This window comes from Phyllostomus hastatus, unplaced genomic scaffold, assembly GCF_019186645.2.
Source record: "Phyllostomus hastatus isolate PE091 unplaced genomic scaffold, TTU_PhHast_1.1 phas_contig_29, whole genome shotgun sequence".
Lineage (NCBI taxonomy): Eukaryota > Metazoa > Chordata > Mammalia > Chiroptera > Phyllostomidae > Phyllostomus > Phyllostomus hastatus.
The window spans coordinates 47,723,269-47,749,971 of record NW_025333835.1 but is presented as its reverse complement, the minus strand read 5'-3'; the positions used below and the strand labels follow the sequence as shown (position 1 = coordinate 47,749,971).

At 51.6% G+C, this 26,703-nt stretch overlaps 1 protein-coding gene and 1 long non-coding RNA gene across 6 annotated transcripts in view; one reads left to right on the top strand and one right to left on the bottom strand.

The window, feature by feature from the left end:
- The first annotated feature begins 44 nt into the window (after positions 1-44).
- LOC123818776 lies at positions 45-5,596 on the top strand. The gene is made up of 2 exons (XR_006785699.1): positions 45-928; positions 5,469-5,596. It is a non-coding gene; the product is annotated as an uncharacterized LOC123818776 (long non-coding RNA).
- BCL2L13 (BCL2 like 13) overlaps positions 3,370-26,703 on the bottom strand; it is a 46,240-nt gene continuing 22,906 nt past the window's right edge. For 4 of the 5 annotated variants that reach the window (XM_045839026.1, XM_045839029.1, XM_045839027.1 and 1 more), the window contains 4 exons: positions 23,410-23,566; positions 19,418-19,487; positions 15,380-15,523; positions 3,370-6,938 (listed from right to left, as the gene is read on the bottom strand). In XM_045839026.1, coding sequence (XP_045694982.1) covers positions 6,171-6,938; positions 15,380-15,523; positions 19,418-19,487; positions 23,410-23,566 — 1,139 coding nt within the window. In that variant the 3' untranslated portion in view covers positions 3,370-6,170. The remainder of the gene's footprint in view (positions 6,939-15,379; positions 15,524-19,417; positions 19,488-23,409; positions 23,567-26,703) is intronic. The other variant, XR_006785698.1, reaches the window with a different exon arrangement.

The following is a 26,703-nucleotide window of genomic DNA, read 5'->3' as shown; positions in this document are numbered from 1 at the left end:
ACAAGACATTCAGCATTAAAAACACACCACGGGGCTAGGGCACAATCTGGTACATGTTGCAAATACTAAAAGCAAATAGTTGTTGCCTCGCAGTGTGAAGGCCGTCGTTAGGGAAAAAATTTCCAGTAAGTTAGCATTGAGTGTTTTAGAGTGGACCTTCACCGCTGAAATAAGTTGAATCACGTTTATTGGACCTACACTCCCGCCCATGCCTGCATCACCAGTGGGGGGAGGGGAGGTTTTATGCCAGAAAGCACAATTTAAATACAAGCAGTCGACTAAACTAATGGAAAAGAGCTCTAAAACAGCCACAGCTTTGCTTAAATGAACCCATTAGGCCACTATTTCAATGCACGATTTGGTGGAAAGGTTTCCAGTGTGACAGACTGCTCATAAAGCAAGGCCGCCACCCGGTCAGGGCCGGGGCCAGGGCGCTGGGGTGCGTGGGAGAGGCAGCCGAACGGCGTTTCTCTACTTCCTCTAGAAATCAAACGTACCCTCGCCCGAGGGTTTAAAAAACGGCAACAAAAACAAAAGGCTTCCCCAAAAGGGGCTGGCGCAGCTGCAAGGCGGGTGGGTTCGGGCGGCCCGGCCAGTAGCCCCGGGGGCTGCGCGGCCGCGGCGCACACGCCGGAAGTGCGCCGTGCGGCCCGGCTCTGCGCCGGCCGCGCGCTCGCGAGACCACGGCCCCGACGCCCCGGGACGGCCGCCCCCAGGTCGAGGAGGCTTCTCGGGCTGAGGAGACGAGCCGGTCCGGTATGCTCAAGCCTCGTTTCCGCGCAGCCGCCACCGCGCTCGCCCCGCCGCTCCCCCGGGAACGGAACTCCGACTCCGAGCCGTTCCCCGCCGCCGCTCGGGTCCAGTCACTGGGCCGCCGTTGGAGCCGGCGATGCCGTTCTCGCGGCGGGAGTGAAGCGGCTGCGGAAAGGTACGTCCAGCCGAGAGAGGGAGACGGAAGACGGACGGGGGACCGCGGGCGGGCGGGAAAAAACCCGTGCCCTTCCCGAAGGCCCGGCCCGGGTCCTCACGCGGCTCCCGCTGGGGCCGCCAGGAGCACCTGCGGACGGCGGAGACCTGGCTCTTCCCGCCGCCGCCGCGTGTGGAGAGCTGCGGGGGCCCGTCTGTCGGCGCGCCCCCGGTCGGTTAGTGGCCCGGGCGCGGGGAGGAGGGGGCGCGGGCGGCGCGCCAGGCGGAGTTCCGGAGCGCCGGGAGCGCCCGCGGAGAGCCTTTGGCTCGGAGGACTGGCACAGTCGGCGGGGCCGGAGGGAAGAGTCACAGGTTGGTGGGTAGAGGCGGTGCCAGCTTTCCCGGGGGGCGCGACGACCCCAAACTCCCCGGTCGGGGCGGGGGGTGAGGAGCGTGGGGGGTCTGTTAGCCCGAGTCCTCGTCTTGCCCCAGACCCCCTTTGTCCGTCTCGTTGTAAAACAGACATGCGACAGGAGGCGGTGAGTGACGACCGGGCCACTTTCCGAAGTTAGTTATGGGCTCTTCCTGGGAGCACTGGGGACCCCCTCGTAAAACAGCGGCCAGAGGTCCACAAAAAGCTGTGTTATGGGCTTTTTCCTTTGGGCACCGGCGACCCTCCCCCGCGTGCCAGGCCTTGGGACGGAAGCCGTTCCGGGGCTGTGCTTCCCAGACGGTGGAAACGCTGCACAGAATCTCGAGGGCTCCCGTCCCTTCCTGCGAACACGGCGTCTCCGGTGATGCGGGAACACCCGGCAGTGCTACCCCGCCAGGCTCGGGGCTGCCGAGTCAGCGGGTGGGCCTGGGTTTGCTAGTCGTGCTCCCCACCGAGTGCGGAGAGGCCGTTTCCTGGCAACCGGGACGCCAGACGCGGGGCGGAACTGCCGCGCCGTCTCAGCGCTCCTCCCTGCTGTCTCCCGCCTCACGACCAGGGTCCCGCAGACTGTTTAACAGGGGAGACGCTACATTTTTCCTGGGAAAGGAGACAACAAACTACTTTTTTTTTTTTTTTTTTAATTTTACGTCTTTAGTTTAGACAGGGGGCGGGAGGGAGGGAGCGGGAGAGGAACAGCGGCGTGTGGCTCCTCGCGCGCGCCCCCTACTGGGGGCCTGGCGCACACGCAGGCCTGTGCCGGGACCGGGCCCAACGGCCCGACCCTGTGTGCGCGGGCCGGCGCTCGACGCGCTGAGACGCACCGGCCGACGGCAAGCCGCTCGTTTTGAGGTGGCGGGAGTTTTGATCTACTAGCCCGTGAGCGAGCCACTTCTAGCGTTGCACAGCGCGCCCTGAGGGGTCAGTCACTCCAAAGCTGCCCCCGGGGTGGGGGCGGGAAGGGCCGGGAGCCAGCGCGATCCAGGCCCGGCGGACGTCCTTGGGGGCGAGCGGCTCCGCCCGAGCCACGGCGCCGAGCTGGGCTCCTGCCGCGTGAACTCCGCTCCGGGCTGAGGGCCTGGCTGACCGTCGCGGGTCGCTTTTACGTGAAGGCAAAGACGAGCCGCGTCACTCCGACGGCAATGCCACGGTTTCCAACCCCGCTTCCCGGGGCCGCCACGGGGCGGCGCCTGCGGTCAGCCTCCGGCCGCGCGAGCCTTGGGCCTGGGGCTGGGTCCCGGGGGCCTCACCGCCCTCGGCGCCGGCAGGGGACCAGCCGGGACGGAGGGGAGAGAAAGGGGTGCCGGGCGCTGCTTTCACACCACTCGGCGCAGACTCCTGTCACGGCGCCGCGCCCGGTGCGGAGACGGAAATACCCTGCCGAGGTGACCTAAGGCGGCGAACGGGCGCCGGCTGGCGTGGCTCCGAGCACCGGCCCGCGGGCCAAGGGGTCGCCGGTTCGATTCCCAATCGGGACACACGCCTGGGCAGCGGGCCGGGTCCCCGTTGGGGGCGTGTGAGAGGCAAGCACACACGGATGCTTCTCTCCCTCGCTTAGTCCTCCCCTTCCCCTCTCTAGAAAAAGATCTTTAAAAAAATAAGAAAAGAAAAGAAAGGCCCTGAGCAGCCCTTCCCAGGCTGTGCCGTCTCCCGACGCGTCCGAAGGAGCCCCGCTCGGCGGGCCCGGGGCTCGGGCCGCTCACAGAAGGCCGTGCGAACTCGAAAAGCGTGGAGTCGGGAAAATTCACCGCCTTCGTCTGCTCGACGACTTCAGAAAACTTAGTAAACGCTCAACTGTTTGCCAAAATGCCAATTACCCACACTTTTTTAAGAAAAGGGATATTCTAATATGTACAAAGTATGCCTCCTGAACCCGAACCCACGCCCCGCCGAGCTCCCGGGGTCACTGGCAGGCGGGGAGGCCCCGCGCCCCGGCGCCGCGGCGCCGCTTCTGTGAACCGAGGGAGCCGCACTGCCCCGCGTTGTTTGAGCGACAGGGTCGTGCAGAAAGACGTAGTAAGTTGAGAAGGAAATTTTTTTACCTGCAATACCTTTTATTTCTATAAAACAGCTCTTAACATAATTTAAACATTCTACGGGCCTGACATTCGCCCACCGGTGGTCGTCCCTCCGGGAGAAGGGCGGGTGCAGGCACGGCTCCGACCCCGGCGGAGGCGGCGAGCGCGGGCCGAGGAAGCGAAGGGCGGGCGGTGGCGGCTCCACACGCCGCACCTCTGCGGGGGCTGTCCCCGCAGTGCTGCGGGCGGGCGGGCACAGAGGGGGCGGGGCGCTGGGGCGAGTGTCGGAAACGGACGCTCAAGTCGTTGTTCTTCCTCCAGAAAGCCTCCTTTCTAGAAGGCAACGATGATCGGAGGGCCCCCTAAGGCACACTACAGAAACGGATTTCCCTGGGCTCGTAATTATTTTATTATAAAGGATAAATTAGCATTCTTTAATTGGGGTTATTTCTCTCAAGAAACAGTCACTGGCTTTTTGCCAAGCTACCAGAAACCCTTCCACCCAGCAGAGCAGTTAAGAAGAGTTGTGGACTGACAAAGAGAGTTCGAGGAATGAGGACTGATGAACAGTGATCTTAATTCTGCATCTGAGTTCTCTAAGCATGTGGATTTCTTCTGAATCGTCCTTTGACCTTAGGTTCAGATGTTACTTCAGTAGGGGCAAGAAGGAATGGCTTTCTACTGCCTACTGTCTACTCCCACCAAAGAGAAAGGGGAGGTGAGAAGTGACTTTCTCAACTTAATAGCAAAATTCACAGCTGCTCTGCAGAGCAGCTTCTCGACACCACCTCTGCGGGAGGCGGGGGTAAGGCCACACAGACAGAACAGGGTGCTGGTGCACCCCGTTTCTGCTCAGGAGCTCAGGACTGGAGAGGAAGGAAGAGCCATTTGCCAGGACCCAGCACAACGTGGCGGGCCAAGGACTCTGTGTGTCACCGTCCGACAGGCGGGAGGATACAGCGGCACAGGGCAGCGTGGCACCCGCCTCCTGTTCCTTGCGTTAGCGGGGACACCAAAGATCCTAAGCCACCGGTTGCTCTCTGGCAACTCGGAGATGAACCTGGTTTGTTAGTGCTGAAATGTGCTCAGCCAGTGGGCTTGAGGACAGAGTTTGAAAGTGTGAACAATGTAAAGAAAATATTTTATTATAAAAGGGAGGAAAAATCAAGGTGATACACCAGCCTGCTCTTCCCCTGTGCAGACACAATTTTTAAAGATTTAGAGAGAGGGGACGGGAGAAAGAGGAGGAGACACACCTCCATGTGAGGGTGCCTCTTGAGCGCCCCCCACTGGGGACCTGGCTTGCAACCCAGGCATGTGCCCTGAACTGGGAATTGAACTGGTGACCCTTTGGTTTGCAGGCCAGCATTCAACCCACTGAGCCACACCAGTCAGGGCTTGACCAACTTTTACATAGTACTGCTTTAGAGAGAAGTTTTAATTTTAAAAAATAAATTTAAAAAAGAAAGTGTATTTAAAACATCAACTTTTGGTGATTCGGGTAATTTTATCACAAATTTCTGGATCTAAAAAGTCATGTGCTCCACTTGCTAAGATAAATCTGAGATGACTGGTGTCAGGCAGGTGTGCCCACATCATGACACCGAGACCCCTGGGCACAGAGAGGGAACCCCCTCCCCACCCTGTGGGGGTGGGTCGGCAGAAGGAAGAAAACCATGCTGATTTGCAACAGCACATGCCACCTAGGACCGTCTGGCTCCACATGCCGGCACTGGACTGTGCAGAGTTCAGCGAAGGAGCCGAACTAGACTCGGGGGTAACCAGGAAAGTCAAGCTTCTCTTTTCATAGCTTTTATTTCGATGACATTTAGGAGACTTTCTGTATTTATTAATAAGAATTATGATTCGGGTGGTCGGTAAGGACTGCAGGTAGCCAGCTGGCCGACCGGAAGCGGACTGAGTCCGAGGCCCTGGCACCAGACAGTGGCCCTGTGCGCCCTCGGGCCACAGCTGCAGGGCCAGAGGCTGTGTGAGCCATCGGCTCCATGGGACGGGCCTGTGAGCCGTGACCCGCCGCGGCACAGCACCCCTGGGCAGGGAGGGAGCGCGTCCCCCTCTCTGTGAAACATGACTGAGGGCAGTGTCTTTACCAGGTGAGGCTGTGAGAAGAGTCGGGGACGTGATGGGAGCAGAACACAGCCGCTCTCTCCGTGGACCCTGGAGGACACCTGGGGCGAAGGGGAGCCTGGTGGCACCTGAGACATAGGGCGGAGCCCCCTCACGTGACGGGACCGAAAGGCAGGTGAGAAGAGCCAAGGAGGAGGACTGCAGGAGGGCGCACGAGCATCAGGAAGGAGGGCGTCTGAGGGCAGGACCAGTCGTGGCTGAGGGGCACTGCCATCCCGAGGCTTCCAACGTCACCCCCCCCCCCCCCGCCAAGCTGAGGCTCTGCAGGGGGAGCAGTCTCACCCCCAGAGGGCATTTGGTGATGTCAGGGGACACTTGGCTGTCACGACCGGGGGAGGGTGCTGTGGTGTTCAGCAGGCAGAGGCCAGGGGTGGTGCTAGACACTCTACAATGCACAAGACAGCTCCCCCAGCGAAGAGTTATCGAGAGAACATTGGTGCAGGGGCTGAGTAACCAGGGCCCAGCGGAGGACCTCGCTCCTGAGACCCAGAGTCAAGCCTGAGCCCCGGCCCTCAGGACTCACAGTCAGACACCCATGAGCACTGCCACCCCCCTACCCTTCTGCCCGGTGACCGGAGCGTGCTCCACAGTCATGCAGGCAGCTGCTGACGGCTCCCACTCAGCACAGCCAACACCTAACATCCTTGCTGTCTCTCCTGAGAAACGTGCTATTTCTTCCTCAGAGCCAGCGCCACCCCGACCGCCACCACCAGGGCAGCGACAGCGGCAGCCCCTCCAAACAGTAGCGTAGTTGTGCCCCTGGCCGGTGGCAGGGCCCTCTCCTCACCCTTCGGGGAGGGCCCTGGCAGGAGACGCCCTCGCCCTGCTTCCGTCCCCTCACTCCGCAGCGCTCCCTTGGGCTCCAGCGCAGGCACCGCCTGCTCCTCTGCTTCGCCAGGTTCTACGGCCAAGGAGGGCGCCAGGCTAATAACCTTCTCCACAGCAGTCATCTCTGCAGGCCCCCGCGTCTGCAGCAAGGAGGTGGCAGTGAGCCTCGGAAGCGAGGGAGCAGGGGCTTCCGGAAACGCTTCCGGCAGCCCCCTGGCTGACAAGATTCCGGGAGCCTCGGCAGCCTCTCCAGCGCCCTCGGGGATCTCTTCCTTCTCCACGTGCACGATGTCGGAGTTGGAGGAGTTGTTCTCACTCTTCTCTCCAGCCCCGTTGCTGTCTAAGCTTTTGACCTCTTCTGGGTCCATGGCAATCTGCTGCCAGGACTCGGGACCCAGGGACACCGGGAGGCTCTCGGTGTGCCAGCTCTGGCTGGCAGACAGGGAAACCGGTAAGCTCTCCGCCTGCCAGGAGGTGGTCACAGTGGGGGACTCCGGAGGGCTGACCTGTCCAGAGTTGTCGCTGGGCAGGATGTAAATGTCATTGCTGTCTTCGGCAACGATGCCAGGGTCCTCCTCCTCCTCGGACTCAAGACTGAAGACAGTGCCCTAGAAAAAGAGCAGGAGAGTCAACACAAGGAATGGTAAACATAGTTCAAATAACTGTAAATCTGGAGCAAAGGAATAAACACAACACATTGTTTAAACCTGTAGCATTTTCTGGATTCAACGCATTTACTTATAGATCAATGCAGAGAAAAATTTTTAAGAGATGGTCCTCTGACTAGTTTCCCTGAGGCTAAAAAATGAAAAAGTTAATTCACATTTAATTGAATTTATATATATATATTCAATGCAATAATTAATGCAAACCAGCAGAGAAAACAAGGTAAGAAACTTGCTCTCAAGGAACTGACGACTTAGTAGGGCACAAAAACAATGCTATGTTCTGGCCGAAGCGCTATGAAGAGTTCAGACGGAGCCCTGGCTGGTGTGGCTCAGTGGACTGAGTGCCAGCCTGCCAACCAAAGGGTCACTGGTTCGATTCCCAGTCAGGGCGCGTGCCTGGGTTGTGAACCAGATCCCCCAAGTAGGGGGTACGGGAGAAGCAACCACACATTGATGTTTCTCTCCCTCTCCCTCCCTTCTCCTCTAAAAATAAATAGATAAAACCTTTTAAAAGAAAAAGAGCTCAGATGGAGAAATGACTCTTTGGTGCAGGCTGGAGAGGGCAGGGAGGTGGCTGGAAGCGTCACGGGGGAACCAGTGTCTACATCCCCCGACCCCTGAAGGTCGGGGAAGCATGCACGGTGAAAGGCACACGGAAGCTACAATACCCACAGGACGAGGAAAAGTGGAACAGGAAGCAGCCTAGGTTAGTGTGCAGTTCACTCGAAGAAGAACAGGGAATTCACTTAACCGACAGGACTGTGGAGGAATGTGACAGAACTAAGCAATATGAACTTCACTCAACAGGAAAAGGGGAAATGGCTACTCCGTGATGCCTTCGCTACAAAACAACAATCAGGAACACCAGAAATGAGACTCTTGCTAAAAGCAAATAGTGTCAGTTTTCATTTTCACATTTAACAGCTTAGTTTAACAGGACCCACTGTGTGCCTATGGACTAGTAGGTGCTGTGTTAGGCACCAGAGTCATAAAAGAATGAGACCTAATTTGTGTTGGTAAAAAATTCACTGTCTAGATGTAAAGACTGGCATGTGGCCCTGGCACCAGCCAGGCTCAGTGGTTTGAGCATCGGCCTGCAAACCAAAGGGTCCCCAGTTCAGTTCCCAGTCAGGGCACAGGCCTCGTTGCAGGCCAGGTCCCCAGTAGGGGGTGCGGGAGAGGCAACCACACACGGATGTTTCTCTCCCTCTCTTTTTCTCCCTTCCTTCCCCTCTCTCTAAAAATAAACAAATGACCAGCAACAAACTTCAATGTGATCAAATTTCAGACAGGTGTGTGCATAGGGTGCTAGGGGAGCCCAGAAGTTAGACACGATCAGAAAGACAGGAAGAGAGCCAACCAGTGTCAGAGATGCAGAGTTTTACAGAAAGTCTGGATGGTACTCAAATGCTGCGGAGAGTGTGACTAGCATATGTCAAGTAGATTAATTTTACTCCTTAATCAAGACCGGGACTTCCGGCCAAGATGGAGGCATAGGTAGTCACACTGTGCCTCCTCGTGCAACCAAAACTAAGAACAACAAGAATTTACAAACAAAAAGCAATCAGAACAGAGAGAAATTAACCAAACGGAAGTCTGACTACCAGGCATCCAGACCAGTAAGGAGGGGCGGAGTTGCAGGCCTACGGCGAGGGGTTGAGGGGTCCCAGCAGGAAAAAGCGGTGGCCGGCAGACGCGGGTGCGCAGGGTGCAGACGGCAGTTGGCGGACCTCAGAAGCTCGGGGGCAGACCCCGGGCGCAGGAGGCAACGAGCAGACCCAGTGAGGCTCGCAAGGCAGCTGGCTGTCCGCAGTCACACCTTTGCGCGCAGATAAACCAGGCAAAAACAGGCAGCGACACAGACTGCGCAACCCAGGGCCCCAGCGCCGGGAAGCAAGGCCTGACGGCACCGATTGAAAACACCTGTGGAAGGTGAGGCCGGGAGATTGTCTCAGCCTCACAGGAGGCTCCTTGGGGAAACCCACAGAGTCCGAGAGAGTGCACAGCCCACTCGCCCGGGAGCCAGCACCAGAAAGGCCCAAGTTGCTTGTAGGAAGCAGCAAAGGGGACTGAAGTCCTAGAGAGCGTGGAGCGGGCGCCATCGCTCTCTCAGACCCCGCCCCCACATACAACATCACAACCCAGCGACTGAGGTGCCCCGCCCTGGTGAACACCTAAGGCTCCGCCCCTCATACGTAATAGGCGCGACCAGACCAAAGTAAAAAAAAATAAAATAAAAAAGATGGCTCAAACAGAATTAAAAGCCCCAGAGCCAGTTTTTTTTAAGCGACCGAGAGGTAGCCAACCTATCAGATGCACAGTTCAAAGCACTGGTGATCAGGATGCTCACAGAATTGGTTGACTTTGGTCATAAATTAGATGGACAAATGCAGGCTACGTTAAGAGACCTTGCAGGCAAGAAGGGGCTGGAAAGAAGTATTCCAAGCCATGGAAGACAAGGACCTACATCCCTGATTGCTCTATCCAGCAAAGCTTTCATTTAGAATGGAAGGGCAGAGAAAGTGCTTCCCAGATAAAGAAGTTCATCATCACCAAGCCCTTATTTTATGAAATGTTAAAGGGACTTATCTAAGAAAAAGAAGATAAAAAATATGAACAGTAAAAAAAGACATCAAACTCTCAGTAAAAACCATACCTAAAACAAAAGCAAACTAAGCCAACAACTAGAACAGGAACAGAACCACAGAAATGGAGATCACACGGAGGGTTAGCAACAGGGAAGTGGGAGGAGAGAGGGAGAAAAGGTACAGAGAATAAGTAGCATAGATGGTAGGTAGAAAATAGACAGGGGGAGGGGAAGAATAGTATGGGAAATGTAGAAGCTAAAGAACTTATGACACATGGACATGAACTAAAGGGGGGGAATGTGGGTGGGAGGGAGTGGGCAGGGTGAGGGGAGTGAAGGGGGAAATGGGACAACTGTAATAGCATAATCAATAAAATATATCAAAAAAAGAAAAGAAAAAAGACCGGGAACTTTCCGTGTACACTAAGGGTCTAGCGTAAATCAGTAGTCCCTCTAACCACTCCACAAAAAAGGGAAGCCAGAAATACAACTAAGCAAATCACAGGACCATAATGTCAACCATTCTGAGTGCCCCCCATTCACCCTGATCCTGCTGCAATCTCAAGAAGAGGCATCAGATCGCCCAGCAATGAATATAAGCAGAAAGGCAAACCAGCACAGTAATTAAAAATGCAGTGTTTGGCCCTGGCTGGTGTGGCTCAGTGGATTGAGCGCTAGCCTACAAAACAAAGGGTCGCTGGTTTGATTCCCAGTCAGGGCACATGCCTGGGTTGTGACTCAAGTTGTGCCCCCAGTAGGGGATGTGTGAGAAGCAACCACTCGTTGATGTTAAAAAAAAAAAAAAAAGGCAGTGTTGGTAGTAAAATAAGAAGTAGCTTGAATCCCACTTCCATCACGTGCCAGCTATGCGGTTACGAATGTCTTGCTTAACTTTTTTAAAACTTTAATTTCTTCAAAAACAAAATGAGAATGACTTAATAAAATTGTCATAGAACTAGATATAGTATTTATAGTGCTCAGCTAGTGCCTTGTACACAGTAAGCACTCGATAAATGATGCTATTTTTCATCGTTGGTTTTGTCGTCGTTTCATTTTGACCGCTGCTGTTTCGGGAGGCATGAGGAGGGGGCGGGGCCGCTCTAAATGCCATCTAGCTCTCTGCCCGTAAGCAGCCTGAGGTAACCTCAGAAATTGATTTGGCAATTCATTTTCAGAGGTAATGCCACAAAATCATGCAAATTGAGAGGTTCAAACCCTTGTGTTCACTTCAAGAACACTCCTGAAACTTTCTAGGCCATCAAAGGTGTGCATGTTCGAAATGCCACCAAGCATCTGAAGGATGTCATTTCACAGAACCCACATGGCCATTCTGTTGTTGACACTGGTGGAGTTGGCAGATGTGCACTGTCCGACCGGTGGGGCTGGAAGCAGGGTCAATGGCCCAAAAACCGTGCTGATTTCTTGCTGCGCATGCGTGCAAATGCAGTGGGGAATGCTGAACGGGAGGGTTCAGATGCACACTCTCTGGCCCCGAGCACACCCTGGTGGACAAGCTCCCAGGGGAGCAGTGCAGTGCTCGGAGAGCGCCCGGCCACGTGGAGATGATGCCACAGAAGAGTGATGGCCCCTAAACCAGAAGGGAGGTTGGACAGAAGAAAAAGATACCCCAGAAGAAAGTGAACAAAAACTTACTTCCCAGGAGAAAATTCACGATAAACTAAATACTAATGGAAGTAAAAAATAAAGTAAGAGCAGCTTGAAATAATACCCTTCCCTGGCAATTAAACTTTTCCCTCCTCTCTCATTCCTTCCAGAGAGAGACGCCACAAAACGGAAAACCTCGGTCCCTCTAGAAACGACAGTGCTCTACATCCAGCCAACGCAGGGCTGCTGCCAGAGGACAGGGTCACAAGGCAAGCGTCTTACGTTATTTTTTTTCACAGTGGTCATGACTTAGCAAAAAAGATCTAGTTCCATTTTTAAAAAAAGAATGTGATATAAATGGGCTCTGCCACCTCCTGGGAACCCAAGATGAGCAGACACTCAACCATCTCAGCGTGAGCTGGGAAACAAGTGGGGGGGGGACCAACCTCCCGACTTTCCCCTGCATGAGTCTCCCAGGCAACTGGCAGGGCGCAGGAACACGCTATCCGAACGGGGTTCTTTTTTTGGTACTGACATCTACCTCCGTACCATTCACATAACCTGACATTCACCATTTTTAGATGTGCAACTCCGTGGGTTTTAGCATATTCACACTGCTGTGCAGTAACATTTCACCACTCTCGAATTCTTGAACATTTCCCTGGTTTCAAAATGAGAAACCTGTAGCGGTCATCCCCTAGTTCCCCACTTCAGCCCCAGGCGACCAGGCACCCGCCCCGTCTCTGCGTGTGCCTGCTGTGGGGAGTCCACCGAGTGCGACTGGCTGGGAGCCGCTCCCTCGCTGGCGCTGGCACTGGCACTGGCGCTGGCACGAGGCACGATCCGCCCAAACCACGAGCCTGGCCGTCTGCGATGACTGGTAAAAACAGTGTCCATGAATAAAGACAAGTCACAATAAAGAAGAGGGTGAGGATGGGTGGGCCGTAACGAAAGGGGGTGTTTTCTCTGCAGCACCTCTTAAGGGGCTCACTCCAGGTCTCTTCCTTGAGGCCGGGCCTGCACACACCCCGGCCACCCCGGAAAGCAGGGGCCTGGGAAGGGGGGCAGCCCACCTGAACCAGAGACTCAGCGAGTGGGACCCGCCCAGCCACCCAGCGTCTACTGTCCCAGTCCCAGCGGCTGTCCCCACCCCAGTACTTGATTCAAGCCCCATGCAGGCATTTTACTAACCCTGTTCCCTTTTCGGCTTGTGAAACACTTCAGAATTTCCTCACAGAGGTTACTCCTGTTTAGAAATTTTCAAGGGCTCTTTTCTGCAAAGGTCACCAACAAATTATAATTTTGTCAACAGCACTGTTGTCTTTTACCGACACAGGACTTGACTTCCAGTATTCATAGTGCCGCATGGGCAAAAGCAGGTTTATAGTTGTGAGTATGTGAAACAGGTTATTCTCGTATTATTAATTACTGTATTACTTTCTGTGCAAATACTACAAACCTACTTTTGCTCCACCCTATAAAAACCTTACTCTTGCATGATAACTACCATCACTCTTTTAAAACAAGATAAGGTTAGTAAATGACATAAATAGCTTGGTTTTTATTTTCTAGAGAAAGGGCAACTTCCCTAAGCTTGAATTTAGTTACTAAACAAACAAAAACAAGACATGAGAAAAAAATATATTCTGCCCAATAAAAAATTATTTTAATAAAAACAAAAAAGGGAATTAAGAATAGAAATACAAAGGGAAGTATAACTCCTTATGTTAGAGATTAAAAAAAGAGGATGTTTTGAGACATTTAGAAATTTGAATACTAACAAGATATTTGATATGAAAAAAGTATTTTTTTTTGATGTAGTAATGGTATTGTTTAGAGAGCCTTTAGAAACCCATACTGAAACTTCTTAAAATTTTATTTTTTTTAAGATTTTAATTTATTTTTAGAGAGGGGAAGGAAGGGAGAAAAAGAGAGGGAGAAACATTTGAGTGTGGTTGCCTCTCACACGGGGACCTGGCCCACAACCCAGGCCTATGCCCTGACTGGGAACTTAACCGGTGACCCTCTGGTTCGCAGGCCAGTGCTCAATCCACTGAGACACACCAGCCAGGGCCCATACTGAAATTTTTATAGATAAGATTATATGATGTGTGCATTTTGCTTCAAAATAATATTAACAGTGGAAGTGCCCTGGCCATGTGGTTCAGCTGGTGGGAGCGTCGTCCCGTATGTCTGTGGGTTCAATACCCAGACCAGCACCCACGGGAGGCAGCCAACTGCCACTCCCTTCACACTGGTGTTTCCCCCGCCTCTCTAAAACCATACCCTCAGGCGAGGATAAAGAACAGAGAGAGTGCGAGCAGGCAGAGCGTGGATGAAGCGTAACTGGCAATGAGCCAATGACTGCCGGGCCCCAGTGACGGGGGCCCGTTCTGCTGCACTGTCTTTTTCACAGGTGTTTGAAATTCTCCAAAATAAAATGATTTTTAAAAAGTCAGTAGGGTAAGAGAATAAAGATAAAGAAGGGTATTATAAGCAGCTCTATGCCAACATAACTGAAGATTTTCTAGGATCATATCCTAGAAATATCATCAAAAACTGACAAGAAAAAACAGAAACCTTCCCTTGGAGAGAACACCAGGTGGTTTTCTAGGAAACAAGGCACAAATCATTTCAGTCTCACATAAACTGCTCCCGAGTAGAGAAAAATTCTCCCTAATTCCAGCTTCTTGTATGAAGCCAGCACCTCCACACTGAGACCGAATAGGAAACCCGACCGGCCAGCCTCGCCCACCGAGACTGGCGTGGCGGGGGGGGGGGGGGGCACCGAGGGCATGCGTCTCCGCACCAGGGGGCAGACCAGGAGGCCTCCGCGGCTGTTCCTGCCGGGCCCCAGACCCTGGCAAGTGCCGTGGTTTTAGAAAGACAACTTGTCAAAGGGAAAACTATCACTGTTCACAGACGGTGCGGGGTTTTCTCTGTAGAAAACCCAAGGAAAACTAGAAATAAACAATCAGAATTAATACAAGAGCTCCAGAAATTTCCGGGGTATGAAATCAACATGGAAACTCAGTCATTTAGACAAAGGTGCCATATGATGTTAAACCAGGGAAAACTGTGTAGATTGCATAGAGAAACACTTGATAACTTTTTTTTATCAATCTAAAATTATTCCAAAGTAATCTTATTTTTTAAAACGACTTTAAAAAATCTGACAATATTAAATGTTAGCAAAGACATACAGTGACAAAAACTCTTACATGCTGCGGACAAAGGTCAGTTGAAGAACACTTCGGCCAGAACACACCTGTATGCCTGGACCTGGGAAGTCCACTCTGAGGTGCAGGCCCAGAGCAACCCTGGCACCTAGGTGCAAGGATGTTCATGACAGAGTGTGACAGCAAAAAAGTGAAAATGTCTGGTGATGACAGAGGAATAAATTATAAACAAATAAGCTGTGGAATATCCACACGATGGGACACCAAACATGAGCCAACACCTCCACCTGCACTGTGCACTCTTCACAGGGAAGGTTAGGAGGCAAAACTAGTTTGGAGAGGTGGGGAGACCTCACTGTCTCAACAGCTGTGGCCTCCAACACACCACAGCACACGGGCCTGTGTCTGTGAGGTTAAATCTCATGGGGGAGGAGGGAGATAATTAGCATAAAAATGTCTAAAAAGGATGGCCTAGGTAAATCTCAAGAACATACTACCGAGTGAAAAGCAAGTTACAGAAGAACACAGGTAGTATGATACTAGTTACATAAAGGTCAAAACACACAAACCTAGGGATAGGTATGTGTTTATGTGTATATATGCAAAAACACGTGTTTAAATGATAAAAAAGAAGAAGAAACAGGAGTTACCCTTGCGAAGGAGGCAGAGCCAGGCAGACATGGCGCCGGGACACACAAGGAAACTGCAAAGTGTTGGCTACGTCCCTTTATAATGGATCAATTTTATTTCCTCATCCCTTAGTTATTTACGTATCTTTTGCTACTATGAAATGCTTCATAATTAGAACTACTTAAGAGTACTACTTAAAAATATCACATGTCAATTTACTACACGTAAAGTCTCAGCAGCAGTCTGACTGAAACTCTAGGCCAGCCTCTCCGTGGGTCGTCATGCAATCAGTATTAGAAGATATTAAATGATAATATTCACGATATTAAATCTATGCTTAATTTTTTCAAAGAGCAGATGTTTACGGCCGCAGCACATACCCAGCCGCCCTGCTGGATGATGAAGTCCGCCGCGTGGTCCTCCAGGTAGGTCACCCCGAACTGCAGCAGCGCACTCAGGGGCTCCTGGCCGCGCCTCGCCAGCTCCGACAGCATGTGCTGCAGCAGGACCAGAGGCACCAAGACCTGCGACGAGAGGATGAGAGGGGGAGACGCAGATGGGAATTCTTGCAGGTCACTCGACCGAGAAACTAGGCTCAGGTGCATCGTTATGGAGTTTCCCTTTCATCACAAGGGAGATAAAACAATGACCGCTGCTAGAATTTCTGTGTATAATATGTACAGGTTTCACACCTCAGGGCAGCAATTTTCAACCAGCACGCCCCTAGAACTTTTAAAACAGGAAGCACCCGACTACTGAGTCAGGGGCACGGACCTCTCTCCCCTCAGACTGTCAGGTAAGGCGATAACAGCAGCCAACACAACAGCAGCCACCCGCTGTCAGTGAATGAAAGTTATAACTATTTTTTGTGAGATCAGCAAAAAAATACGTCTTTTGGTGCACTGCAGAATCTTAAAAGTTGGTTTACGTGTGCCATAAGATGATAAAGGCTGACGCTCACTGCCTGAGGGTGTCAGAAATAACCGTGATACAAAAGCCCGCGTGCTCGCAGGCGCGGCACCGAAGGACAGAGACCCCTGGAGCTTCGCTGCCGCACACGGAGGCCTGGGGACGGCCCCACAGGCTCTGGTTGGGCGACGACAACACCTGATCACCAGCACTTACTTTCAGTGAAAAAAGCAAGATCCCGGAGAGTGTGTGCAATACTGTTATCTTTTGTGTAAAAAGAATACACAGCGTATGTGTCTGTATAATCCTACAGTATCTCTGGGCAAACACACAAGAAACCGGTCCCAGTGGTGGCCTGAGCACAGAACTAGGTAACTGGTTCTACTGTTCAGTGCGCACCTCCCTGTAGTTGTTGCACTTTATACCGTGTGCTTTTACTATCCTGGGGTAGGAAAAAGTAAGTTTACAGTTGTGAGTATGCAAAACAGTTTTATTCTCGTATTATTTTATTTACTTTTTAAAATATTTTTTCTTTAAGATTTTATTTATTTATTTTTAGAGAGAGAAGGAAGAGAGGAAGAGAAACATCACTGTGTGGGTGCCTCTCATCTGGCCCTCACTGGGAACCTGGCCCACAACTCAGGCCTGTGCCCTGACTGGGAATCGAACTAGTGACCCTTTGGTTCACAGCCTGTGCCCAATCCACTGAGACACATCAGCCAGGACTATTTTATTAATTTTTGTATTATTTTTTACATAAAATGTAAACCCACTTTTGCCAACCCCTGCATATTTGAAAATAAGAACTTTTAAAATGATGAGCTATCTTATAAAAGTCATCAAAACCCAGAGGAAACATTATTTTTTCTAATAACCTTGTCGCTCAGAATTTGAAAATCATCAAAATTTACGACTAGAGTCTCTTGCCTTCCCCCCAAAAATTGCATACTAGAGGAAAAAACTGAGCATTTTCAGTTAAGCATCTGCATGCAATCTTTTTTCTAAAACATCAAGAACTACCCAATTGACTGAAAAAGAAATGCAAAAGGAAATTAACCCAATTCCAGTTCCTTGCTACTTAATTGCCAAAGTATAAAGAGAAATTACAAAGTATTTCTGCAGAAGACAAACAGAAAAGCCAATGAGTTCATACTAATATTCTCTGGCTTCTAAGTAGAAGCCGCCCTGAAGGAATGGATGTTCTAAAACAACTCCATCCCAAATACATTAAAAACCTCTTCTCATACTGATGGAGGGTACAGGACTATGCAAAAGAATGCATCAGGCTTTTCCCATGACTAAAACCCTCTTCATAATACTGAAAAAAACAAAGCTTGTCCACCCAGCCCCAGCACTCTGTCAGCACGGGCAATCAGAAACGGCTGGTGAATCAGCCGTGTGGACTGACACCATCCCCTCCACTGCAGAGGCCTGGGATGTGCTGCACCGCGAAAGATTCAGGTTTCCCGTCACATCCACTAACATGAGACATTTTGTGAACCAACACTTACACGTGCCTGCTTCAGGTTCACCTCTTCCACATCACAAAGCCGGTGCCCTAGGTCCCCGCCACAGCTACCTGGACGTAAGGCTGCAGCCCTCCCTCGCCACGGTCTCCGCTGCGGTCCCCGGTCCCGCGCCCTCAGTCCTGCACTTCCGCAGACGGATCTGCGGTCCTCAGCGAGTCCGCACAGGGCGGTCCCTGCGCTGGGCTGACCACGTGGTGTCCTCTGCTGGGTCCCTAAGTGCAGGTACAAGCCTCACGAGACTCCTGGCGGTGTGTGCATGTCTGCTTTCCCTGCCTGGTGTGCTCCTTTCCGGGGACCGTCGTCACAACTTCCAGGCCCACTGCCCCTCCAGCACAGTTCGGGTGGCCTCTGTGTCGTGGAGGCCCCCTGTCCTCTCGCCTTGGTGACCAGACACAAAGTTCCGTGAGTTCCTGTGACGGAGCCCCACCCGCTGGGAGGCTGACTGGGCACAAGAAGGTCACACCATGTGCACACCACACACGTTTCTGCGTTGCCCCCCCACAGGACTGAAAACGTGTTAGAACAAAACAGGACACCCGGTGTCCACGCCTACAAGGCCCGACTGTTGTATCTCTGGGACTTAAAGCCACCAAATAACCTTACCCTTTGAATTTCTTTGTCTTTCCCGTACTGAGGAGTAGTCATCCCCACAACACATAGAAACCCTGTCTTCTTCCATTACCTTTGCAATAGGATTCTGAGGTGTCTTTGACCCTAACACAGAACTACCTCCCCTGTCTCCTCACACGAACCACGGGGCGCCTCCTTCCAACAGCCCAGACCCTGCTGACGACACCCCCCTCACTCCCGACCATGCGAGCCCGCCCCGGCAGAGGGAAAGCCCGCCAGGCAGCTCCAAGGGCCCCTTCCAGCACAGGAGAGATCCGGGGCGGTGCTTTGGTCTGCCCGTCCACAATCTAACCCACCTACGTCCCAGCAGCTCCGGTGCAGGCCACCAGTCCGTCCGCACCGAATCCACCAGGCAGGCGGGCAGTCTCTGGCCTGTCTGCTTCAGAATAAAACCGAAGACCCAACCAGCACGGTGCGCTGCTGTCCCGAGGTGAAGCGCAAGAGGGAACACAGACCAGCAAGGAAGGGCCGTGGCCGCAGGCTGTGCCTACCACACCCCAGGCCTCCGGGCCCACCCGCCTGTGCCTCGGGCAGGCACCTGCGAAATGGCACCTCGGTGACACAGCCAGCGGAGCCCCAGGGACAGGCAGCGTGTGAGTCAGAGCGAGAGAAAACAGGGAGAGGGAGTCTGCACGGGACGAGAGGCTGAAGCCGCAAACAATGAGCCCGAACGTCCGTGCGACACCCAGACGGCAAACTCAGAATGGAGGGCGGGGCCGGGGGCCCCCGCGGGCAGGAGCGGGGTGTCTCTTGAGGCAGAAAACGTTTGGAATTAGACAGTGGGCATGGCTGCAGACCTCCGTGAACACGCTGGGACCCCTGCAGACGGGCAAGTCTTACGGCGCGTGGATTATGTTTCAGTCTAAAGAACGAACAGGAGGTGCCGTCAGCACCACGGCCAAGCAGGCTCACCTCCTGGTCTCACCCCTGCGAGCCGCAGGTGGGACGGCAGAGGGCCCCTGCTCAGCACGTGGCCAGGCCTGAGAGCGGCCTGAGAGCAGGCTGCCTCCCGGGAGGAAGCCCCCGCCCCCTCCCCGCAGAGGCGCACTCACGTGCTCACAGACCGACGCCGTTGGAGCAACGCCCTCTCCGCCACGGAGAGGCGAGGCGGCGAGCGGCAGGTGGAAACGCACTGCGGCGAGCGGCGAACAACAGGACGCGCAGCCTGGGGCCCAGGGGACTCTGCGGCATTAACCCAAAAACCGCTCTAATCAGAAACGCCCACTTCCCAGCCGGGTTTACGCACGGAGTAAAGAGCTCTAACGGCTCTCGCATTTGCGGCCGCGACCCCTCCGCACTTCGCCATCAACACGCGGACATCCTGTGGGAGAGAAGGTGGTTGGTTGGTACCTTGCTCCAGCCGCCGGCGTGGCCCGTGGTCTGCAGCGTGCACTCCCGGTACGTCTGGTACGTCACTGGCCTGCAGGAATCGTGGTAACAGTCTGTGTCAGCAAGCAGGAAAACCGACACTTCCACATGAATGAATACACAGTCCCCACGCTAGTGCTGTGCGAACTTTTTGCAAAAGTAACACAGATTACTCAACACTCTGCCTTGTGGGAGACGGGGTTCTCACCACGGGGTGTGCACCTGACTCCGAGCGCCCTCCACGGGCCGACGCGCACGCCGCCAGTTTGGGACAGCAGTTCACTTAACAAGTAACAACACATCATAATGTTTAATGTTTCCAAGTGCTTCACACTTATCCAACTGGATCTCTATGTTGTAGATAAACACAAACACTTGGATTATTAATATGTGACCAAATAATAATCTAATCTTAATAAAATTAAAAGCATAACTTTAATTTTTTTAAGGCAAAAAATCTAAAATATTTAAAAATTAAAGAGGCATGGCACTGGAAGACTTTTCAAACTGAGGACATAAGAAGTTGAAATAAACAAGGCCGAGGAGCGGAACTCTATTTTTAACTTGGTGTCTTATGACAAAAAGCCCTGCAGGGCAGGCAGATAAGCCTCTGTGACCCCGGAGCTCAGGGCACGGGGTGCGGGCAGTGTCACACAGCAGCGATTCACTGCGGGGCTCCAGGGCCTGTACTCCAAGTCTTGGCGTCTTGTGCAAATTAACAAGGACAATACTTGGTAACAAAGTGACATACGAAGGCATCAAAAGCTTGGGTAATAGCTTTAATAAAATTTACTTCCCCTTTTTGCCGACAAATTATTAACATATATATATAAAGGACAGAAGTCTAATTTTAAAATCTACCCATCCCTGGCTGGTATCTCTCAGTGGATTGAGTGCCAGCCTGCAAACCAGCGGGTCACTGGTTCGATTCCCAGTCAGGGCACAGACCTGGGTTGCAGGCCAGGTCCCCAGTAGGGGGTGCACGAGAGAAAACCACACATTGAAGTTTCTCTCCCTTCCCCTCTCTCTAAAAATAAATGAAATCTTTAAAACTAATAATTTTTAAAAGGAAATGTGTTATTAAAAATGTTCTGATGACACAGGTGTTCTTTTATACAAGGCAAAATAAAATCGCTACTACAGCAATACTGAGGTACCAGGGATGACCTTTTTAATAATATGATACCTCGCTGACAGCATATCCCATCAAAGTAAGCGCAGTACTTTTTAGAAGCCTTGGACTCAACACTATGCACCTGTGACACCTGAACGTAAGCACATACGACACAGTCCCCCACCTAGGTCCTCCCTGCAGCTCCACCTGCAGGTCTGTCCCTTCACCTCCTCCCCTGAGCTGCCGGAGGCTGCTGCGCGTCCCCGTGGGCCTCACCGGCAGTTTGTCCGTCAGGCTAAGTCCTCTGGCCTCCTTCACCATGGAATGATTTGAAACATTGTATGCACAGACATATATGCACATAAACAATCCAGCAGATTAAAATATTCAAAGGAAATCTATCACACAGCTGAAAATAAGCTGCTGAAAAATCAGAGAAATAAGCAGCTGAAAAATCAGACCTATCTGCTATGTGAAACACAGCAAAGAGAGAGGGGAGCCCTGGCTGGTGCGACTCAGTCGGTCGGAGCGTCGTCCTGTGAACCGAAAGGTTGCGTTCAATTCCCGTTCAGGGCACATGCCCGGGTTGCACGTTCTGTCTCTGGTCAGATCAATGTTTCTCTGTCTCCCTTCCTATCCCTCTCCTCCCCCCACCAAAAAAATACATTTTGAAAAAGGGGTGTGGAGTAGGGGGAACATTTTGAAAAGGCTCTCTCTGCAGGAAGAGGGAGGGATTAAACTCCCAGGAACACAGTGAAGGAGGCAGTGGCCGTTTTCCACTGTACGAAATACTGCCAAGAACCCGGGTAATAATTCTGCTTCATCATCAGGGAGTTATTTTCCAGGTAGTAGTAACAGCAATAATGGCTTTCAAAAGTATATTTCTGATAATCTCAATCATTTTCTTCAAAATTGACTACAATCTAACAGAACATTTCTTGACTGCTAAAAGGGGTTCAATATTCCTTAAAAAATAAAAGACCTTGGCTTTACCATTTGCCATTTGATAACCTTTAGAGTCTGTAAATAAAACATCTTAACACTAAAAATATTTATCTTTGAGTAGAACAAAAATACTGAAAATAAATGCAATGCTAAAAAGAAAAAAAAGATTTCTGAATAAAATTTATTCAGGGGCCTAACTCTGATGTACAACCAGAGGTACCAATTTCAAAAATAATTGTATCTGTATTCAGGGTTCAGAGAAATAAATAAATAAATAAATAAATATTCATCAAAGACAAGATTTTAAAAAATATTCTGTTTGTTTATTTTTAGAGAGGGAGGAAGAAAGAGGAGAGAAACATTAACATGTGGTTGCCTCTTGCACGCCCCCTACTGGGGGACTCCCCCTTCCTACAAGCCAGGCATGTGCCCCGAGTGGGAATTGAACCGGCGATCCTTTGGTTCAGAGGCCAGCACTCAATCCACTGGGCCACACCAGCCAGAGCAAAGACAAGATTTTTAAAATTATCACTTACTTGGCAATGGGAAGATATCCATTGTTCTTGTACATTATGAAAAGAACTCCAAAAATAATGCTTATTAAAAATACTATATAATATTATTCTTCAGAGAGCTTATAATATCCTAGTAAGTTTAAAATTAACAGATGGATAAATTGAGATAGTTTGTACCAAAATTGGAAACAGAATGAATTTTTCTGTCTCATACCCCTGTCATTTGACTCCCAGTCCCAGCAGCTTTCACAAGGTTGGTTTGTTCGGGCAAACGGTCTTCAGTTGGTGAAACAGCTCCAGACAGCGTCCGTGGAAGCACGGCTGCTCTGGTCTGAGAGCAGTGGGGCGACCCTGACCACCGCCCCACGCACCTGTCCTCCCCTCTACGGGGCCGCGGGGCTCCAAGCATCCTCTACAAGAACCGCCACACCTCCAAACTTCCGACTGGGCTTCGTTTCCCAGCACCCATAGTGTGACCTCCTCTGCACACCCAGGCCCAAACCTGCCCACGTGCGAGGGTGCGCCAACCCCAACGTGGCTCCACCGCATCGCCTCCAAGGGGCAACCTGGGTCTCACGTGCTCGTGCCGCCAGGACGTGCAGAAACAAACCAACTTCTCCTTCAACCTGCGCTGCTTCCTTCTAACAAACGGCAACATGTAACCTCTACGTGAAAGTAGGGAATGACCCTACTACACAGTGATTTGGCTTCTGAATTCTGGCCCTTTGAGAGAAAGAACAGTTGTCATCCTGTTCTGGAGAGTTGTCAGTCTTCATTAAAACAAGTATTTTTTTCTAACGCATACCAATTCAATAGTGATTCTCAGCGAAGAATTGGGGGGAATGCATTTTTAAGATCTACAGTAAGTGATCTGGTTCTAGTTTAACATACGTTCTCTGGGAGCTTCCTGCTCTCAGCTCTGACGGGCAGAGTCATCGAGAAAGGAGAAGCCCCCACTTCAGGAACACGGCAGGACTTCCGCGGGCCGGGCTACAGCCCCGAGGTTCGGTGACACTGGGGCACCCGAGGCACAGACAGAGCTGGAATCCCCGCTACGAGGCCTGACAGCCGGGCCCCCATCTCAGTGCTGGCCGCTGGCGAGAACGGCAGAGCGTGGTCGGGACCAATGAACAGCTGTGTTTACAGCTCAGGGAGGGCACCCGCCGAAGCAGCTCAACAGGAGACACAACTCGAGTGCCGGTGGGAAGGGTTAAATCCCTTCTCTTATGCAAAAGCTGTCCCTCAAACCACAAACAGAGACGCTGGGGAAAGCAAAAGGAAAAGCAAAGAGAAGTGCGTGATACAAGAAGTGGCACGCTTCACGTAAGCACCGCCTTGCCCAGGCCGTGCTGCGCGCACGGCGCGGAGACTGCGCGGCCCCACGCGGCAGGGTCACTCACTGGCTGAGGAGCGTCTGCAGCGCCTTCTGCAGGGGCTCGTGCAGCTCCCTGAACACTCTCTCTCCAAGGTGCGCCAAGCAGTCTTCCACGGAGCTCTCGGGGTTGGCGGGGCTGAACACCGGAGAAGTGTGCCGGTCGAAGCCTGTGCTGGGGAAGGCTGGAGACAGGGCAGAAGGAGCCGGATTGAGTACACAGCATCCAGAGTCGTGCGGCAGAGGCTCGGGGCGTGGGGCACCTGCCGCTGAGAGTGAGCCGAGTCAGAAGCCACTTAAGAAGGGTCAGATGACCACTACGGGACAGTAATCTTTCCTGGAACACAAAACTGGGTAGGCCCTAAATTTGGAGACTTTTTTAAAGGAAAGATTTTTATAGAAAATCTTAGTATTAAGAAAAAGACTGAACTGAAATGTTAACATACGAAAACCAATGTAGTACATTACTACAGACCAACGTCATGTAAGAATGATAAATGAACCTTGGCGGGTAACTCAGTTGATTACAGCGTTGTCCCCGTACGCCAAGTTTGTGGGTTTGGCCCCCGGCCAGGGCACATACAGGAAACCAACCAATGAGAGCGTAAGGAAGTGGAACAACAAATCCATGTCCCTCTCTCTGTCTCTCTCCCCACTTTCGCTCTCTAAAATCAATGAAAAAAAATTTTTAAGATTTTTATTTATTTATTTTAGAGAGGGGAAGAAGGGTAGGAAGAAGAGAGAAACAACCATGTGTGGATGCCTCTCACACGCCCCCTACTGGGGACCTGGCCTGCAACCCAGGCACTGGGAATTGCCCTGACTGGGAATCAAACCGGCAACCCTTTGGGATGCAGGCCAACACTCAGCCCACTGAGCCACACCAACCGGGGCTAAGTGAAAAACCTAAAAAAGGTGATCAATGAGATTTATCATCCCTCTCTTACTATTTTGTTTTTACCTTTGTAAAGGTGGAACTTCTTAAACCAGACTCAAATCAGTTTATTCCAGCATAGTAAAATGAGTCAATTAGTTCATTCTCTTTTTAAAGATTTTATTTATCTATTTTTAGAGAGCAGGGAAGGGAGGGAGAAAGAGAGGGAAAGAGACATTAATCAGTTGCCTCTCACACCCCACCCCCCCACTAGGAACCCGACCCACAACCCAGGCCCTTGCCCTAACTGGGAATCAAACCAGTGACCTTTCAGTTACCAGGCCAGCACTCAGTCCACTGAGCCACAGCAGCCAGGACATCAGTTTCTTTTCAAAACACACTTTGTAGCTCCACAGCCCCGCCCACGGACACGTGTTGAATCTAGGAAGGTTCACGAGGACAGAAGCCACGTCCCAGCCGGTCCTCCTCAGCTCCCTGCTTGTGCCTCGTGGCTGTGTCTTTCCCTCCCCACCGGCAGACGGGCGGGAGGACTGGGTTCCAGCACACACACAGGGCTCAGGGTGTGAAATCCCAGGAAGGAGCGGCTGCACCCACTCCCAAGGATTATCAGTAATCTCCTTACACCCAGTATTTACTGCACACGTCTAAGGCTGGCTCCTAGAAGGCTGTCAACCTTACTGGAGTTGAGTTCACTATTCTTTACGAGGTGCTTCCTCTGAGAAAGACGCAAAGGGCTGCCGGCCGCACCAGCAGCACCAGCAGCCCCAGCTCGCCGACGCAGCGAGCGGTCTGGCTCCACACGGGGGCTCCGGGAGGTGCGCGCAATGAGACCTGGGCTGCTCTTTTTCTTCTCTTGGCCTTTTGCCCATTTTACTGCGTGTAAGAACTGTTACCAGAAGTGGGCAAAGGGTTCAAACAGAATTGGAACTTTAATAAATTAAAAATGTTGGTAAAGGAAAATAAAAGATTAGAATTAGGTTTCCGGATTACTTGTAAATCTCTATTCATATTCTTCTCCACTAACAGGAAACTGATTTATAATTTTTCTTGTTAAAAACTATTGGGCAATATATATCCACACAAAAACTGTACAGGAATGTTCATACCAGCATTCTACTAATAGCCAAAAAGTGGAAAAAACCTAAATGTCCACCAACTGATGAATGGAAAAACAAAAGGTGGTGTACCTACACAATGAAATATTATTCTACCATAAAATAGAATGAAATACTGATACATGAGACTACATGGACAGCCCTCGAAAAAACTACGCTACACGAAAAGGCCTTCGTCAAAGACCAGAGTGCAGGATTCCACTTGTGAGTCTGCCCACAACCGGCCGACTCCGAGACGGCGGCAGATTAGGTGGGGCTGGGGGTGGGGCTGGTAGATGCGGGAAGAGACTGCTAACGTGTCCAGTGCTTCTTTTCGGAATGTTAAAAATGTTCTAAATTTAGATTGTGGTGATGGTTACACACTTTGTACAACTGGACTGTACACTTTGAGTGGGTAGATTTTATGGTATATAAAATATATCTCAACAAAGCTACAGGTGTGGCTCAGTAGGCTGGGCATCTTCCTGCAAACCAAAAAGTCACTGGTTTGATTCCAGGTCGGGACACACACCTGGGTTTTGGGCCAGGTCCCCAGGGGGTGTTTGAGAGGCAACGATCGATGTCTCTCTTGCACAGCAACGTTTCTCCCCCCTTTCTCCCTCTCTCTAAAAGTAAATAAATAATCTTTAAAAAAAATAAATAAAGCTATAAAAGAAATCATTGGGCAACATGTCCAATGCAGCTGCCCTGGCTGGTGTGGCTCAGTGGACTGAGCGCCGGCCTAGGAACCAAAGGGTCACGGGTTCAGTTCCCAGTCAGGGCACAGGCCTGGGTTGGAGTGTATGAGAGGCAACCTAGACGTATCTCTAGCACATCACTGTTTCCCTCCCTCCCTTCCCTGTCTCTAAAAATAAGTAAATAAAATCTTAAAAATAAAAAAAAGGATGTCCAATACATCTGTATTTTTGGAAAGTAAAACAAGAAACCACCCAAATGTTCCTGTTGATAATAAGGGAACAATGGAACAGTCATTCACTATATGGAATTTCATGGAGTTAGTAAAACAACTACTGCAAGTTTATGCTGTAACGTTAAGCACAAAATGTGTGGCTACACAGTTGCGTCCACATCACTGTTACGACCTCCTGTAGCACAGACACGTGCAAAACGGAGCGCAGCGTACCGACACGGCCCCCTTAGTGCTGTTGTCAAAACCACAGCGAGGGGCACGTACCTCAACAGGACAGCTGAGGCCGTCACTTAACCCCTGAACGGCTGCGTCTAAACTGCTGCGTGCACTTACGAAACAGTTAGAAACATGCCCCCGGGAGAGAAAAATGAGAGGCCCCTGGTTTCCCCCTTGCAGCCCTAC